We start from the raw sequence: 19455 nt of genomic DNA on the forward strand, positions 1-19455 counted from the left end.
GCTGATAAGGCGCTTCCAGGCCATCAAGCTGCTGTCTCATTGGACCTGCGTACACGACTTTAATTTGGCGTAAGTCAACTTAGAGGTGCCAGTCTGGGGACACTTCTCAGTTTGAGAGTCAGCAAAAGGAGGGGTTAATTCCAAAAGAGGGGAAAGCGTGTGCAATGCGGGGTGAAAACGCTCCAGCGGCTCCCAGACCTGGAGTCCGGGCGCCGGCGGGGAGGGCGCTCGGGGCGCACGGCTGGGGTCGCGAGCGGCCGCGTCTGCGAGGCCCGCAAGGCGAGCCCAGGTGAGGCGTCGGCGGTACCAGAGAGCGAGCAAGAGCCGGTGGTGGCGCAGGTGAGACACACACACACACACACACCCCCCCAGGAATTATTCAAACGGGGCCTGGCACCCCCTGCCCACTCCCCATCGATCGCAGCGCAGGTCCCCATCGGCGGCAGCCTGCGGCCCGGCCCCTGCGGGAATCCCCTCCCGGCGGCTGCCTGCTCCCGGCGCGACCTCGCGGCGAGGCGGAGGCGGAAGCGGAGGCCGGGGAGGGCGCCCCATCCAGGGCCCCGCCCGCCGCCGCCGCCGCCGCCGCCGCCGCCGCCGCCGCCGCCGCCGCCGCCGCCGCCGCCGCCGCCGCCGCCGCCGCCGCCGCCGCCGCCGCCGCCGCCGCCGCCGCCGCCGCTTCACTTTCGCTTTTCCCCGCGGCGCCGCCCGCCGAGTCCCGGGTTTCGTTTTCGACGCTCGGGGCGGGACCGGGAGGTGCCCATGGTCTTTGGCCGCCGCCCGCGCGCCCCACTGCTGCTCGCGCGTCTCTCGGGGCTGCGGCGCGGGGCCTGCGGTCGGGCCATGGCGCCGCCGCGCTGCTTCGCGCTGGAGCTGCCCGGCTGCACCCTGGCCCACTTCGCAGTGGGCGACGAGGCCCCGGGCGCGCGCCCCGACCCCGGCGTGGCCGCGCTCCTGGGCCCCCCGGGCCGCAGCTACTCTCTGAGCGTGCCGGTGGCCGGGAGCGCGGGCTGCGCGGCCCGGGTGCGCGCGGCCCGGCTGCACCAGCGCTTGCTGCACCAGCTGCGGCGCGGCCCCTTCCGGCGGTGCCAGCTGCGCCGCCTGCTGTGCTACCGCCCGGGCGGCGGGGCGGGGGGCCTGCAGCACGGCTTCCTTCTCCGCGACCCCCGCGACAGCCCCGACACCCGGAGCGCGCTGCTGGCACTGCTGGATGCCTGCCCGGAGGCTCCGCGCCCGCGCCTGGCCGAGTTCTCCGGCGACCCGCTCTGCCGGCTGTGGCAGCTCCCGTGGGAACGGCGGGACGGCCTGGGGTGGCGGCAGCTGGGCCGCGAGCGCGTCGTGCCCGTGCCGGAGCCCGCGCTGCACCCGGTGGTGCTGGACCTGCCTAGCTCCGGGGTCTTCCCCCGCCGGGAGGCCGCCCGCGCCGTTCTGGAGGCGGTAAGAGTTGGATCTCTTCCCAGCGCTCAGGGTGGATCCCCTAGGCCAGGGAAGTGGACACTGTGCGCTCTCCGCGGGGCTGGCCTGTCCAGACCTCCCTTTGCCAGGGAGTTGCTTTACTCCCGAGCGCAAATCTGGTGGTGAAGGTCGCCGGTGGGCCAGCCTCTGTTTAGACACCGTGGCTCTTTCCAGATTCTTGCTCGCCAGGGACCCCCAACCCCATGGGGGAAACTGACATCCCAACAGGAGCGGTGCGGCTCCCGCGCTGGCCGTGCCCGAGGTGGGGGGGTTGTGCCGCTGGGTACGGGGAAAGCAATGCCATCCTGGAAGTGAGGACCCTGTTCCGGGAGGTCGGGGTGTAGAGAAAGGGCGTGAGCTTTGGGGTTTTAAGAAACTTAGATTAAGCGGTGCCTGCTTGCTTACTGGCTGCCACCCAGACACTCGGCTACTCCGTGTTGCTTTGTGCCTTTTCATCTGTAAAATACCTGCCTTGCAGTGTTAGGACAGGGAAGCATCTGACCCACAAGAGGTGCTCGGTGCGGGACAGCTAAGATTCTGCCTGAGCGCAGCCTGGGCAGGTCCCTAGGCAGGACTATGGGTCTTAGATACCTTGTATGAGCCTTGGGATAGTATTTCCGAGTGGTTAAGATTGCAAGACCTGGGTTCGAATCCAAACTCTGGCATGTATTACCTGTGTTACTTTCAGTAAGTTTATTAAACATTCTTCTTTGCCTTGGTTTCCCTGATCCGTAGATGGGGTTAATAACGGTAGCACACTCACAGGGTTCTCTTCAACAGGGGCCACGTTAATACTGTGAAAGCACTTAGACTGTTGCCTGGCTCAGAGTAAGCACGTAAGAAGAAAATACATGTCTGGGCCTCTCTGTAGAGGTGCTGTGAGTACACGTGAGGTCATGCACAGTTCAAAACCTGGAAACTCCCAGAGACGCCGCCCTACCCGCTTGGTGATTGCTGTGCTTGGCACTCTTCTGAGCCCCCAAGAGCTTAGCAAAGGACGGGATGCTGATGGCTTTTTTTGGAGCCTACAGTGTGGCTGATTTCCCACATTTGTGACACACAGGGCCCACGGTTCCACTGTCGCTACGTGACACTGCTTTGCAATTATACATCTTTTCTGCCCTTCCTCCTCTGGGGGAAGCTGGTCAATGAGAGTTGCAGGCTGGGTGGTCCCGACAGTTATGGCCTTTTTGAGCCTCAGCTATGCGGGACAAAATAAAGCAAGGCAGCCCTTGCTCAGGTTCAAAATACTTCACATTTTGGCGTGGTGCCAAACATAGCTCATGCCTTATTAGCATTGTGCCGTCTTCTTCTCAGCAATTAGATATGGCTTCTGCCAGGGCCCCGTTGCTTTGCTGCTGATGCACGGACATTCTTTTACAGTGTACATCCTTCATTCCTGAAGCCCGGGCTGTGCTGGACCTGGTTGACCAGTGCCCAGAGCAGGTCCAGAAGGGAAAGTTCCCCGTTATTGTCATTGAAGGCCTGGATGCCACAGGTAAGAGAATATTACCTTCTAGTTACAGGCAATGAGTTGTAGGAATAGACAATTCTTGACACACAAAACTTTATACAGGGTTCAATTCATAAGCCTCCTGTGAGCCTCTGTCGTGTACCAGGCATGGAGCAAGGCTGGCCTGGGACACAAAGATGGATAACTTCCGTTATCCATCCCCGTAAGGTGGGGGGAGCCTCAGGTGCTCCGGTGAACATGGGAGGGCACTGGGTACAGCCTCGGTGTGGGAGATGAGGGGCGGTCACGGTCCGGGAGACCTTGGAAGGATGGATCCTGGACTGGGCTTTCAGTAGGACAAGAATTGGTCGGGTGAGGAAGGCGGGAGAGAGCCTCCAGACAGAAGAAACAGCAGGGTGAAGCTGGGGACCCGAACCAGCCTGGTGTGTCCAGGAACTGCAGGCAGTTCAGAGGCCCCTGTGGAAACAAAGTGTGGAAGAGCTAGGGAGTGGAGGGCAGAAGCCTTTGGAGCTGCCAGATAGGCATCAGAATACAGTGGACGTGCCCACACTTAGTCCAACACACGACAGCAGGAAAAGGGTGGCTCCAAGGGCCACAGGGAATACCCAAGGACAGGGTGGATCTGGGAGAACCACAGGGTCACGGGGTTCCCTGTGAGTCTCCTTCCTGAGTCAGGTGAGGCGTGATGGGAGGAGTGAGTTCCTGGAAGCTGATAGCAGAGTTTATCATTAGTTTGTAAACGGGATGACCATTTGTTTTTTACTTTCAAGCATTCTCACACCGAACAGGAATCCTGAATTCCCAAGGATTGGCAACTTTTTGTAAAGAATTGTATTATTTAATCAACTCCTTCTGGTAACAGGTGGAAAGAATGTCTTTGCTCTGACATCAGTGTTAACTTTTGGGAGTGATACCGTGGCTGCATTTTGTATCCGACCTGCAGGTAAAACCACTGTGACCCAGTCAGTTTCAGATTCACTCAAGGCTGTTCTCTTGAAGTCACCACCCTCTTGCATCAGCCAGTGGAGGAAAATCTTTGATGATGAACCGACTATCGTTAGAAGAGCTTTTTACTCTTTGGGCAATTATATCGTAGCTTCTGAAATAGCTAAAGAATCTACCAAATCGCCTGTGATTGTAGACAGGTGGGTATAAGGATGCGTTGAATTCGGCATTTTCCTCCTAACATATGAGTAGTGTGTACGTGTGTGTGTGTGTGTGTGTGTGTGTACATATACATGCAAGTACACAATAGTGTTTAAGACAAAGTGTATTATGATAATAACAGGAATGATGTCTATGATTTATTAATCACTTACACCACTGGCTGGCATTTTGCTAAAGACATTATACATACTATACTAACATCTGGAACGACTACTACATAGATACTAAAATTACTGGTGAGAAACACAGGTCTTAGAAAAGTTAAGTAACTTGCCAAAGTGACAGAGCTAGAAACAGCATATGGGGGATATTAACAAAAGTCTCTGCTTCACAAATCAAGCTTTCAGTGGTTCATTTGTTTATTGGCTTATTCAACAAACCTATATTGGGCATCTACCATTTGCCAAAGACAGTTCTCAGTTTAGAGGATTCGGTGGTAAAGGAGCTAGGCAGTGCCCTGCTTTCATGGAGCAAACATTCTGTTGAAGGAGAAGGTAATGATCAAGCATATAGATACATAAGGTAGTATCAGAGAGTGATAAATACTATAAAGAGGAGAGATCAAGGTCGTGTGGTGGAGGATGGCTAACCCCCCACTAGATGTGACTTAGGAAGGCCTGCCTGAGGGGGTACCAGTGGTCTGAGTTCTGAATGACCAAAGAGAGACACACCTGAAAATCCTGGAGTAAAAGCTTTGTGGGAGAGGGTTCAGCAAAAGCAAAGTGTAGAGACGGGAAGATGCGAACACATTCCAGGGCTACAAACAGGCCATCGTGAGGAAAACATGTGGACGAGGGGCTGCTTTCTGGATGGGTAAAAAGACAGAGACAGGTCAGCAGGGTCTGTAGCTGTGATAAAAGAGTGTGGATTTTATTCTGAGTGCAGAGGGGGGCCTTTGGGAGGTTTCAGGTAATGGAGTGACAGAAGCTGAGTTATATTTTGAAATTTCATATATAAGAAGTAGCTTAAAAGTGCTACAAAAATGGACAAAGGGAACGGCAGGCCAGTCCTACTAGGAATGGAAATTCAAACGACGATGAGAGCCCGTTTTACTCTCATCAGGTTGGTGAGAACTCATTAGAAAAGTCTGATAGCCCAGAGTTGGAGATGATGTGGATTGAGAGAAACTCACATGGTGCTGGTGGGAGTGGGCACCTGTAGGGTGTCTTGGGGAGCAATTTGAGAAGATTGCTTCCACTTCCTGAAGAAATACAGTTTGTTTCAGCTTTGTTCATATATTGAAAAACTTGAAAAACCAAAGGCATCAGCAGAAGAAAGGGTAAATTAATACTGGCATATATTTATAAAACAGAGCACCGAACAGCCATATGCTCTCACAGGATGCATCAATGTGCCTAAGTTACAAAACTATAGTTTCAAATGAAAGAAATCAACTTGCAGAAAGATATTCAGTAGAACACATGCAAAATAATATAAAACATAATACCAAAAAAGGGATGGAAGGATGTTGAACACCAAATTTAGGAGAGTGCTGTCCCCTGGGAAAGAGAGAGAAATGCACTTGGTGGGGAGTACCAAAGGGCTCCAGTTGCAGCTGAATTCGTCCTTAACATGACTCCAGTGTACATCTTGTTCTTGCTGCAATTTGACTTATTTTTGAAAAGATGAGCAGTTGCACTGAAGCCTGACAAGTGTTCAGGGAAGAGCACTAATTATAAATGGAAATCTCAAGGAATTTTAAAAAGTGAACATGTTCAAGTACATCCTGCACCCAGGTCGTGACTTAAAACCTTACTCCACCCTGTAAGTTCCTTCCCTCTCAGTCACGACCCATCCTCCCGCCCGTGGGAACCATGACCCTGACTCCGTCACCGTCACCAAAGGTTAGTTCTGCGTGTTCTTGAACTGTCTCTACAAGCAGATAGACACTGACTGCTGTTTGCATCTGCCTGCCTTCACGCCACCTGTGAGAATCGTCCCTGTTGCCGTGACCATTCTTTTACACAGCTTTGGTGCCCACGTGTGTTACCAAACCAGGTTCGACGTTCCCCAAGCCAAACACTGAGACTCTTGTTTGCAGCAGAGAAAGGGTTCATTCATAAGGCCGCCAAGCAAGGAGACGGCAGAGCACATCTCAAATCTGCCTTCCCCAAAGCAAGGGGCTTAATATTTATGGGATGAAGAAGCAGAGTGGTCTGAGGCATGGGAAGTCTGGGGAAGGGTGACTGGACCTAAGAAAAAGTGTGTGGTGGTGAGTGGTGGTGGGGAAGATGAAAACCGTACAAAGTAGTTAGAAGGCCTTTGCTGTCATCTAAGCTGTAATGCCAGTGGGTACTCTTAACTTTGGGGATGGCAAGATAGTGATTTCAAAGTTGGCAAGTTACAAGGAATCCTAGACAAGGGTAAGGCATTGCTTTCCTTTGTGGGACTTCTTCACCTGTGGGATCCACCCTATTGTTAAAGTCCTTGGATTTACCATATTGAGATATATATATATATATATATATATATATATATATATATATATATATATATATATATATATGTAGTTAGTTAGTTAGTCTCTCTTTATTTCAAGGAGATAGACTAGGCTTTTCCTAATAAAGTGTGACTTCGTAAGGCACATTACTTCCTAGGATATCCAAAAATCCTGGAGCAGCACGGGTTTCTGCATGTAGGTAGACACTTATTCTCTGCATCCTAATCTGTTCAAAGATGATATTCTTTATCCCTTCCCTGCTGGCCAGAATTTAAAAAAAGAATAGATATATGTATAACTGAATCACCATGCTGTACACTTGAAACTAACATAACGTTATTCATCAACTATACTCCAATACAAAATTAAAAGACTTGTGGTGAATATCCAATGAGTTGATGAAGGTGGACGTGCTTTGAAAACAGCACATTGCTATAAAAATATAAAGCATTATTTTATAAGTGATGTATAATGTGTCAACAAATTGCATTTGATTTGCGCTAATGTGGTTTCCCTGATGGCAGGAACGGAGAATACTAAATAATGAGTCTGAAATTGATGGCCAGAGGGTATGATTATTTAAAATGAGCAGCAGTGTTGTCAGTGAGAGAACTCTGGCTTTGCAGAACAGGGCTCCCATTCTTCCCTGATTTTTCTTCTTTATGTCTGTGAATTGTCTGCAATTTTGTTTCTTTAAAGAGATAATGCTAGATCACCTTGTCAGATGAGAAGAAAAGAGCAGTTATTTGTTGTCTGGATGGGTTTTGTTCATGTTTAAAGATTTTAAGGAAATCCATTTTAGACAACACCATCATCTAGCTGAAAAAAGAAGGGAGATGGAGTAATTTTTGATGGTGACTGCAGTTAAGGTTGGCAACTTAATCACCCTCATTACCTTTAAAAAATCTATTCTTGCTGATGGTTTTTCTACAGTAAAGAAGGCTTTTTACATTTAGATGATATCAGCCTCTGTATTCAGAGCTAAGTATTTAATTCAGTGAACACGGAGCATGTGCAAAATGCAGTGCAAATTGTAGTTTTGTTGCCAAGAAGAAGAAAACCTGGACCTGCTTGGGTTTATTCGGCTTGGGAGACAAGATGTATCTGGTGGAGAAGGTGAAAGTACAAGTTTGTGAGTGATTAAAAGTCTGGTAAGTGAAACATAGGAATGGCCCCGGGCAGAATTCAAGGTGCTAGCAGCTACACTGGCCACGCTTTTAGAGGTGGAAAAGGGCTTTGAAGAATGAATGACATTAGAATTGATCAGCCCCCAAATTTATTTTTTACCTTTGTTCTTTTCAGTATTTTCTGTATTGTATTATCATAATTTGAAATCTTACAGCTTTAGTGTCCAATAAGAATTAAATAGTGCCTTATAATGACAGTGTGATACATTTCTTGTTTGAATTTTATTTTATTTATTTTTTTATACAGCAGGTTCTTATTAGTTATCCATTTTATACATATTAGTGTATATATGTCAATCCCAATCTCCCAATTCAAGTGTGATACATTTTTAAAAAGCACTTGACTATTTTTGTAAAAACTATGGGAGGAAAACAAAGCTTTCGTGATTTTCATTTTCCGGAAGAGGAAATTGAGACTTAACCAATGTACACAAAGCAAGTAGGTGGCAGAGAGTAAAACAATCCACAGCTTGGATAACACTCTGCATTTATTTTGTAGATAAAGGACCAGGATGTCCTTTTCACTGTGAAAAGCAGTTCAAATCTAAAGGGATTAAGAATTTAGGATTTTAAAACAGTACAGGCAGTAAATGGAAAATACAGACAAGGATGGGGCCATGGGTGCCTCTCGACATTGGGATGTTTATAGTTGTTTCATAAATGTTTTTGTAGGTGTTAGTCCTTTGATACTGGATTTGGAGTTTTGCATTTCGTCACTTAAAATTGGAATATGACATGAACAGGGCAAGAGTATAATAAACTATGCCAATCAATAAAATAATTCTAATTCATTTATTCCTACATCCAAAAAACGTTATTAGTTGCATACCTATTGTGTGCCAGATGCTGGTGTCAGATTTTGGAATAGAGAGATGACTAAAAAATGAATGATCTAATGGAGGAGATGAAAGAGGGAAACTTGTACACAACTGGCTCTAATTTAGAATAAGTCCTTCAGTGGAGCTGAGTATGAAGGGCACTGAGAGCCCAGAGGAGGAAACAGTGAATTCTGCTGGGGGCTCCCTCTGCATGGCCTGTCGAAGGAAGAGGAGGCACTTTGCTGCCTGAGACCCTCATTTCCTCCAGCCGGAGGAAAAGTGTGAAGACAGACCCCCATGGAAGAGCGTGCCTGGGTCCACACTGGGAAGAGGCTTGTGTCTTAGATGGAGGCTGAATGTTTTCTGGCAGGTGGTAGAAAGCCATTGGGCTTTTTTTTTTTTTTTTTTTGCGGTGTGCGGACCTCTCACTGTTGGGGCCCCTCCCGTTGCGGAGCACAGGCTCCGGACGCGCAGGCTCAGCGGCCATGGCTCACGGGTCCAGCCGCTCCGCGGCATGTGGGATCTTCCCGGACCGGGGCACGAACCCGTGTCCTCTGCATTGGCAGGCGGACTCTCAACCACTGCGCCACCAGCAAAGCCCCACTGGGCTTTTAGAAAGAGCAGGCTGATTTGATTTTCTTTGATGGTTGTGATTTTCTTTTCCTCTCTTCAAAGCATTTTTTAAGATCAGCCGGTCAAGAGTGACCGCTGTCACTCAGGGAGGACATTCACAGAGTTTCAGAGATTTTATCTGGGTTTATTTCTCTTTCTGATCCATACAGTTGCAGTTGGATGACTGGAGAGCTGGGAAAGACAAAGGCCTCCTATCCAGGATTCCTAGAATGCAGATTTCATCAGCAAGTCCAATTTTTTTATTTTTCATTTATTTATTTTTAAAATTGAAGTCAATTTACAAGGTTGTGTTAATTTTTGCCATACAGCAAAGTGATGCAGTTATACATATATATATATTTACATTATTTTTTTATATTCTTTTCCATGATGGTTTATCACAGGATATTGAATATAATTCCCTTGCTCTACAGTAGGATCTTGTCGTTTATCCACCCTATATATAATAGTTTGCATCTGCTAATCCCAAACTCCCACTCCATCCCTCCCCAACTCCACCCCCTTGGCAACCACTAGTCAGTTCTCTGTGTCTTTGAGTCTGTTTCTGTTTCATAGACAGGTTCATTTGTGTCATATTTTTGATTCCACGTATAAGTGATATCATATGGTATTTGTCTTTCTGACTTACTTCACTTAGTATAATAATCTCTAGTTGCATCCATGTAGCTGCAAATGGCATTATTTCATTCTTTTTTATGGCTGAGTAGTATTCCATTGTATATATGTACCACATCTTCTTTATCCATTCCTCTGTTGTTGGACGTTTAAGTTGTTTCCATGTCTCGTCAGCAAGTTCAGTTTTTTTTTTTTTGGTGTGTGTGTGTGTGTGTGTGTTACGCAGGCCTCTCACTGTTGTGGCCTCTCCTGTTGCGGAGCACAGGCTCTGGACGCGCAGGCTCAGCGGCCATGGCTCACGGGCCCAGCTGCTCTGTGGCATGTGGGATCTTCCCGGACTGGGGCACGAACCAGTGTCCCCTGCATCAGCAGGCGGACTCTAAACCACTGCACCACCAGGGAAGCCCAGCAAGTTCAGTTTTAAAACATTGTAGGAACTGAGTGGGCCTGCAGATTTTTGTTTGGCCAAGATACAGCATTAAATACCAGTGGACTACCGAACAAATCTACCATCCCATGCCAACCTGCCATCACAAAAGAAAGCATCCTGCAAGGCCAAGGCAACAGAGTAGTCTCACAATACATGCAGTTTTAACTGAGTAAATGGAGCTCTGGGTGGTGTGCACTGGATTCTTATTGTGGTTGTTGATTTTAACTTATTTTTACATTTTATAAATACTTTAAAAAATAAGATTATTTTTACCTCTTTCATGTGTACAGTACTAGGACAAGTTCAGCAGAGCCATCTCTGGTTTCAGCGTCCTCAGCAGCTGGTTTTCAGGTGCTCCCTTGACTTCCTCTGTGGACGGGGAACTCACTACCGCTTTCCTTCTCAGGTACTGGCACAGCACGGCCACCTACGCCATAGCCACTGAGGTAAGTGGGGGTTTCCAGCACCTGCCTCCTGCCCATCACCCTATATACCAGTGGCCCAGGGACCTGCTCAAACCCGACCTGGTCCTGTTGCTCACCGTGAGTCCCGAGGAGAGGATGCAGAGGATCGAGGGCCGGGGCATGGAGAGGACCAAGGAGGAGGCTGAACTGGAGGCCAACAGCATATTTCGTCAAAAGTAGGTATCCCGATGCCATGTGAGGGGCAGGGGTCCCTGGCTGTGGCGACGATCCAGAAACAGCACTGACTCTGGCAAAGTGGAGGACATGACACGGTTCCCATTTTCCAAACCTGAGAGGCAGTATCCTCCAAGTTAGATTCACTCCTTTCAATGGGATTGTTCCATGGGGCCACTGCGTGGTGGTTTTATAGCCACAGGATATCTGACTGGGTATCAGACCTCCGTCCTAGCCTTTCTAGTCCTGGCTGTGCCAGCACCAGCGTGAACCTGAGTCAGACAACACGCTTTTCTGGGTCATCGTAACAGAATGGTCACAAGCACTGTCTGACGGCCTCACAGTGACTTTTACCCATTGGGGGCTCACTGTGTGTCAGGCATTTTACTTCTGATGCTCTGTAACCCTTGCAAGGACAATGTTAGCTGTACTTCACAGTTTATAAAACTGAGGCTCAAAGATTAAGTGATTTGTCTATAACTTGCATATCTACTGAGTAGTAGAACTGGGTTTTAATTCAAGACCTTTCTGATTTTAAGGCAGTGCTTTCATTTTCATTAGAAAGCTATGAACACAATAGCAGGAGTGTCCGGACCATCTTACTGCTTCACCGCTGACTAAATTACTTCTGTAGGACTGGTTTGAAAAGCCAAAACAGAATTGTTTATATAAATAAACACTGATAGCACTGTTATCCTAACTTAATGCTGTTATAACATAAATAATTAACCACTCAGCTGTGTACAGAGAAACCATGTCAAAGGATTGACTGGTTGGTATTAATTCAGTTAACCTTCACAGCAAACTTGCAAGGAAGGCATTATTTCCGTCCTCGCTTCACAGATGAGGAGACTGAGGCACAGGTGGGAAAGAAATGTGGCATGTTCTCCTAGCTGGTAGGTGGTGAGGCAGAGCTATGGCCCCAGACCATTGTCGACTAAAAAATATTCACAGCCTAAAAGTTGAGAGTTATGTTTTATTTGGCGGGAATTTTTAGGACTTCAAGCCCGGGAGGCAGCATCTCAAGTAACCCTAAGAGAACTGCTCCGAGGAGGTGACAGGAGAGCTAGGACACATGAGAGTTTTGCAACAAAGGACAGGTAGTCTGAACGTCAGAAGATTACTGTTAACTAAAGAAAACCAGATAAGTCAAGTTAAGGAATTTAGCGTTTTTCTGTGTATGGGAAGATGGAAGAGTCTGGGGTCACTGAAATCATTCCTTTGAAAGCACCTCAGTTATCTGGGGCCAGTATCCTGTGCTTTCCCATCCTGAGTTTCCTCAGGGCTCACCAGCTCACCAGCCGTGGTGGCTGCAATCGCCGATGACTGGGACATCCTTTGTTTCCTGATAATGGTGGGAAATATTCCACTTCTCACCATCTACTCTGAGCACTTTTTAAAAAAAAAAAATTTTATTGGAGTATAGTTGATTTACAATGTTGTGTTAGTTTCTGCTGTACAGCAAATGGAATCAGTTATGCATAAACAGATACCCACTCTTTTTTAGATTCTGTTCCCATATAGGTCATTACAGAGCATTGAGTAGAGTTCCCTGTGCTATACAGTAGGCTCTTATTAATTATCTGTTTTATATATAGTAGTGTGTATATGTCACTCCCAATCTCCCAGTTTATCCCTCCCACCCCTTACCCACTGGTAACTATAAGTTTCTTTTCTACATCTGTGAGTCTGTTTCTGTTTTGTAAGTAGGTTCATTTGTACCATTTTTTTTTTTTAGATTCCACATAGAAGCGATATCATATGGTATTTGTCTTTCTCTGTCTGACTTACTTCCCTCAGTGTAACAAACTCTAGGTCCATCCATGTCGCTGCAAATGGCATTATTTCGTTCTTTTATGTGGCTGAGTCCGGGTGCTTGTTTTAACTGCAAAGCTCTAGAGCTTTGGTCATATAATCTGAAACCATGCACCTCAGATTGGGATTTGAACCCAAGAGGCTGGGACTCGAACCCGGCCAAAACCCACAGTCTCCAACTGAGATCACACACCTGATTTCAGGACTTAATGAAGCTCAGGTTCTGGATGTCTCATCACAGAAAGAATTCAGTGACAGAGTGATAGGTAAGAAGTGGATTTATTTAGAGAGAAACACACTCCACAGTCAAACTGTGGGCCATCTCAGAAGGTGAGAAAGGCACCAGGATATGGGGTTGTCAGTTTTTATAGGGGTGGGTAATTTCATAGGCTAATGGGTGGGAGGAGTATTCCAGCTATTTCAGGAGGGGGCGGGGATTTCCAGGAGCTGGGCCACCACCCGCTTTTTGATCCTTATGGTAGACTTTGGAACTGTCATGGTGCCTGTGGGTGTGTCATTTAGCCTGCTGATTTGTCACAGTGAGCGTATGCTGAGGTCCAGTGGAACTTGACTTGTCTGCCGTCTTGGGCCCATTTGGTTCTAATCAGTTTATGTCATGTCCTCGGGCTCTGTCATTCTTTCAAAGGCTGTGCCCTGCCCACTTCCCTCCTGTTTCAAATCAGCCCTGGCTATTCTGTACACACCAAGGCTAGCTAAGACTGGAAGGAGAGGTAGAATTCTAGTGCGATTGTAGAAGACTCCTAAGTGAAAACAATGTATATGCCAAGGACCTCTGGCTTGTGTGAAATCCTTCAGGGCACAGACTCTGGAGGAATTTGCCATTGGGCAACTTAGTTAATCTCTTTGAGCCTTTGTTCCTTTCTCTGCAAAATGGGGGTGGATGACATTGATTCTCCTCCTGAAGTTACTCTGAATATGAAATGAGAAGACCATGCAGGATGCTAATGCTTGGCAGATAAAAGGTTTTGAGTAAATGCAAGCTATTAAATATTATTATTAATTTCTCATTTATGAAACTAAATGTATCGGATGTCTCCTGTATGCAAAGCGAGTTGCCTGGGGTCGGAAGTGCGATAAACCAGATGGGGACCTGGCTTCAAGCTGTCTATATTATGGTAGGAAAATAACATTTGCGTAAAGAGCCGTGTTAACAAATGGGCCAACTCTTTTCATTCTGCCTATCTCCAGGGTAGAAGTGTCCTACCAGCGGATGGAGAACCCTGGCTGCCACGTGGTTGATGCCAGCCCTTCAAGAGAAAGGGTCCTCCAGATGGTGTTAAGCGAGATCCAAAATAATTGCAATTAATTGTAGTTCCTCTGGGTCAGGAGACACATTTTACTAGATGTGATGTTGTTTGATACATCTAAGCCCACGACTGGTTATGCAGTTTTCCCAGATTTCAGTTGCATGAGCTTGTCGTGTGGCAGAAGGTGGGACATTTCGGTTTTACCTGAACCACTGTTCTCACTTCTGCCCGATGGACCCATCGGGACTGAGACTGGGCACATTCCAGTGAGAGACGGTGATCGCTTTCTGCCAAGTATAACAAACGTTTTCTTGGAACAGATTTTCAACTACACCCCTACCAAATCCTTCCAAGGTTTGTCTCCCCTAGAAAGCATGAGGTGGACAGAAGCAACCGAGAAGACCTTCCAGATCAACAGAAGCTCCTCCAGCCTCCCCTGCGCCTGCACTGCCGGCTCCCGGGTGAGATCTTGAGGATGTGCTCGGAGCTGGTTTCCTCCCAGTCTAGCCACACTCCGTCTTTGTGAGCTCAGCCCCGATTCTTAGAGCCAGCCACTCCCGAAGAACGTGTCTGTGTGTCCCGGCTGTCGGAAGACCCTCCCACAGACCCATCTTGTGGGTGGGGGACACTGACCAAGAAGGCATCTGACTTGTGTCTGAGGCGTACAGCCCCTGAGAGGCCAATGCTCTGAATACAAATACACCAACAGTCCTTGGATTCTATTCTGCTTGTTCACTTTCCTCTGAAAACATGGCTTTGTATAGAATGAGTGTTTTGCACTGAAGTAGTTGCATTAAACTTAGCGAATCCGGCAACGTACTTATACTGCTGTTTATGTCTTGTTTGTCCTCAGTGTAGGGGCTGTGCTTTACTAATCAGAATTGAAGACAAGAAGCTGAACGCAATGCTTGTTGTGTATTTTCATCAGACGGGTTTAATTTATCTTACTGAGTAAGCACAGTGGATCCTGGAATGGGATTTCTCAGTGAATTATCTCGCACTTGAATGTCTTATGGTTACACATGAAATCAGTGTTGAGATCTGTTTGGCTAGAAAAAAAAAAGAGCTGAGAAAAGAGGAAACTTAATAGTTACGGGGCCTTGGATGCGTCATTTAGCATCATGTAATTTGATCTAAAAAGTGATAGCGATTCTTCATTTGTCTTAAGGAGTTGACTGAACCAGGTGATTACTTAAAATTCCTTCCAGTTCTAAGATAGATTGAATCTGTGAATTATTTTAGGGAAATGTGTAAAGAAGACATTTCCCCCAAATAATTAAATTTATGGCATTAACAGGTTTATCACATGGACTCTTAAATTATAAAGTTTCTATTAACTCTATCATATTATTTTTCAAAAGAACTGTAGGTGGTTTATACATAATATATGTACCTATGTAAAGATGCACTTTCAGTTGAAAATATTTTTTAAAGCTGATAAATTGTTTGGGTTCTTTAAGATGTGATATCTAATTATGCTCTTGGTGTTATTCACTTTAAATACTTTGAAAAGTTTATGCTGGCAGCCTAGAAACACAAACATTTAATGCTTTCTTTATGTCTCTTGCCAATGAATAAACTTGCTATGATTTTCTAACCTATGCTGTTGTCACAGTGTGTGTTGGTTTTTCCGAAGGGGCTCCCCCAATGAGGCTTTTGTACAGGCTTTTGTACTTCTTTAGAAGTGAAAAGGTGTGAATCTGTGGTCAAAGTGCTTTCAGAGGAAGAGGAGGGCATTTTTGTTTTGTTTTAAACGTCATTTCAAGAAAGTGCAATTCCTTCCTCATTGCAGGTATTAAAGGGATTTTCTTCCCTAATGCAATAAGAAAGAATTCTTCATACACTTGCGCTCTCTATACACTGTAATCCGTATAAGATTACTGAGTATGAGAACAGACAGCGCCTCCTACCCAGAAACCGATGACAAGGCATCATTTGCTTGGCTTTGTTTCATTACCAGGTTTGTTTCTGTTCCTGTAATAGACCTTTAGTGTCCCAAATATTTATTCTTCATCTTTTCCACAGCAATAGAACTTTGAGCCCGACACGTGGCTGCCAAGAATTATGAGTACATTTCCAAGGCTGCCTTACAGCTGGAGTGGCCAAGTGACCACTTACAGGTTCTTCCTGTGAGCAGAAGGGACATCAGGAATGTCACGGGGAGGGTGTCCCTCTCTCCTGTTAACCTGCTTGGTATTCAGCGATGGTGGTGAGGCATTTGCGGACCGAGTGATGAGGGTGACACTATGCAGATGGAGAATGGGGACGGCCTTCACTTAGGAAAAGTCAATAAGGAATGGGTATGGAAGTGTCTGGAGTTCCATCCTAGAGGGCGTGTCCACCTGGGGACACAGCTTCTGTGCACAAAGCTCAATATCCACCTTCTCCGTTTGCTTCCCCTTTCAGTGGCAGGTGTCTGGGTTTTTTGCTCATTTTGTTTGTTCCATTTTCTACAGTACAATCCCCCTTTTTGCTGACTCTTCTCTCTGTGAAATGTCTCTCTTTTCTAGAAGCAGTTGTGAAGCATCTTAAAAATGTTTAGACCCTGGTATCTTTTTGGAATATATACCGAGGAAATGATCAGTGATGCACATAGAAATGTTTTATCATATCTGCATAATGTCCTTCCTAATGTGCAGACAGATACACCTTGTTTTGATGCCCTTTGCCTTACTGAGCTTCACAGTACAGTTATTTACAAATTGAAAGTTGGAGGCAACCCTGCGTTGAGCAAATCCATCGGCACCATTTTTTCCCACAGAATTTGCTCACTTTGTGTCTCTGTGTCACGTTTTGGTAATTCTCACAGTCCGTCAAACTTTTTCATTATTATTATATTTGTTTTGGTGATCTGTAATCAGTGATCTTTGAGGTTATTATTGTCATTGTTTTGGGATGCCACAAACCACACCCACATAGGACAGTGAACTTAATCAGTAAATGTTGTGTCTGATGTGATTACTCCACTCACTGGCCTTTCCCTCATCTCTCTCCCTTTCCTTGGGTCTCCCTATTGCCTGAGACACAAAATTATTGAAATCAGGCCAATTAATAACCTTGCAATGGCCTCTAAGTGTTCAAGTGAAAGGAAGAGTTGCATGTCTCTCACTTTAAATCAAAATTTAGAAAGGATGAAGCTTAGTGAGGAAGCCATGTCAAAAGGCCAAGATAGGTCAAAAACTAGGCCTCTTGTACCAAACAGCCAAGTTATGAATGCAAAAAAAGAGAAGTTCTTGAAGGAAATTAAAAGTGCTACTCCAGTGGATACATGAAGGAGAAGAAAGCAAAACAGCTGTCTTGCTGCTACGGAGACAGTGTGAGCGGTCTGGATGGAAGATCAAACCAGCCACAACATTCCCTTGAACCAAAGCCTAATCCAGAGGAAGACCCTAACTCTCTTCAATTCTATGAAGGCTGAGAGAGACGAGGAAGCTGCAGAAGAACATTTTGAAGCTAGCAGAGGTTGGTTCATGAGGTTTAAGGAAAGAAGCCATGTCTGCATAACAACAAAGTGCAAAGTGAAGCAGCAAGTGCTGATGTAGAACTGCAGCAAGTTATCCAGATTTAACTAAGATAATTAATGACAGTGGCTATATGAAACAACAGATCTTCAATGTAGATGAGACAGCCTTCTATTGAAAGAAGATGTCATCTGGGATTTTCATAGCTGGAGAGGAGAAGTCAATGCCTGGCTTCAAAACTCCAAAGGACAGGCTGACTCTTTTTAGGGGCTCATGCAGTTGGTGACTTGAAGTTGAAGCCAATATTTATTTACCACTCTGAAAATCCCAGGGCCCTTAAGAATTATGCTAAATCTATTCTGCCTGTGCTCTGTAAATGGAACAACAAAGCCTGGATGACAGATCATCTGTTTACTGAATATGTTAAGCCTACTGTTGAGATCTACTACTCAGGAAAAATCTTTCAAAATATTACTGCTGGGAATTCCCTGGCAGTCCAGTGGTTAAGACTTGGTGCTTTCACTGCTGTGGGCCCAGGTTCAGTCCCTGGTCGGGGAACTATGATCCCATAAGCCACGTGGCTTGGCCAAAAAAAATAAAATAACATAAAATAAAATAAAATTTGTGCTCATTGACAGTAAATCTGGTTATCCAAAGAGCTCTGATGGAGCTGTACAATGAGATGAATGTTGTTGTCATGCCTGCTAACACAACATCCATTCTGCAGCCCATGGATCAAGGAGACTTTCAAGTCTTATTATTTATTTATTTTTTAATATCTTTATTGGAATATAATTGCTTTACAATGGTGTGTTAGTTTCTGCTTTACAACAAAGTGAATCAGTTATACATATACATCTGTCCCCATATCTCTTCTCCCTCCCTCCCTCCCACCCTCCCTATCCCACCCCTCTAGGTGGTCACAAAGCACCGAGCTGATCTCCCTGTGCTATGTGGCTGCTTCCCACTAGCTATCTATTTTACATTTGGTAGTGTATAGATGTCCATGCCACTCTCTCACTTTGTCCCAGCTTACCCTTCCCCCTCCCTGTATCCTCAAGTCCATTCTCTAGTAGGTTTGCCTCTTTATTCCAGTCTTGCCCCTAGGTTCTTCATGACCATTTTTTTTTTTTTAGATCCCATATATATGTGTTAGCATATTTGTTTTTCTCTTTCTGACTTACTTCACTCTGTATGACTGACTCTAGGTCCATCGACCTGACTACAAATAACTCAATTTCGTTTCTTTTTATGGCTGAGTAATGTTCCATTGTGTGTATGTGCCACATCAAAAATATGGAACGCTTCATGGATTTGCGTGTCATCCTTGCACAGGGGCCATGCTAATCTTCTCTGTATCGTTCCAAGTTTAGTATATGTGTTGCCAAAGCGAGCACAAGTCTTATTATTTAAGGAATACATTTCATAAGGCTATAGTTGCCATAGACAGTGATTTCTCTGATGGATCTGGGCAAAGTAAACTGAAAACCTTCTGGAAAGAACTCACCATTCTCGATGCCATTAAGAACATTCATGAGTAACGGGAAGAGGCCAAAACACCCACATTCACAGGGGTTTGGAAGAAGTTGGTTCCAACCTGCATGGATGTCTTTGAGGGGTTTAGAACGTCAGGGGGGGAAGCATCTTAGGATGTGGTGGACACAGCAAGAGAACTAGAATTAGAAGTGGGGCCTGAGGATGGGACTGAATTACTGCAATCTTGTGGTAAAACTTGAGTAGATGAAGAGCTACTTCTATTGGTGGGCAAAGAAAGTGGTTTTTTGAGATGGACTCTACTTCTGGTGAAGATGCTGTGAAGACTGTTGAAACTACAACAAAGGATTTAGAATATTACATGGACTTAGCTGATAAAGCAGTGACAGCGTTGGAGAGCATTGACTCCAATCTTGAAAGGAGTTCTCTTGTGGGTATAATGCTATTGAACAGAATTGCATGCTACAGAGAAATGGTTCATGAAAGGAAGAGTCAATCCATGCAGCAAACTTCATTCTTGTCTCATTTTAAGAAATTTCTGCAGCCACCCCAGCCTTCAGCAA

The 19455-nt window shown here is 46.0% G+C and overlaps 1 protein-coding gene and 1 non-coding gene across 2 annotated transcripts; one reads left to right on the forward strand and one right to left on the reverse strand.

Annotated features, from left to right (window-relative positions):
- The first annotated feature begins 636 nt into the window (after window positions 1–636).
- CMPK2 (cytidine/uridine monophosphate kinase 2) lies at window positions 637–15538 on the forward strand. The gene is made up of 5 exons (XM_004274935.4): window positions 637–1434; window positions 2836–2950; window positions 3870–4071; window positions 10623–10856; window positions 13879–15538. The coding sequence occupies exons 1-5, from the start codon at window positions 760–762 to the stop codon at window positions 13994–13996; spliced, it is 1344 nt and encodes a 447-aa protein (XP_004274983.1). The 5' UTR covers window positions 637–759; the 3' UTR covers window positions 13997–15538.
- Window positions 15539–18688: 3150 nt separating this feature from the next.
- On the reverse strand, window positions 18689–18795 carry LOC117203294 (U6 spliceosomal RNA). Its single transcript, XR_004485992.1, has one exon. It is a non-coding gene; the product is annotated as a U6 spliceosomal RNA (small nuclear RNA).
- Between the last annotated feature and the right edge of the window lie 660 nt (window positions 18796–19455).

Source organism: Orcinus orca, chromosome 13 (assembly GCF_937001465.1).
Source record: "Orcinus orca chromosome 13, mOrcOrc1.1, whole genome shotgun sequence".
NCBI classification, from domain to species: domain Eukaryota; kingdom Metazoa; phylum Chordata; class Mammalia; order Artiodactyla; family Delphinidae; genus Orcinus; species Orcinus orca.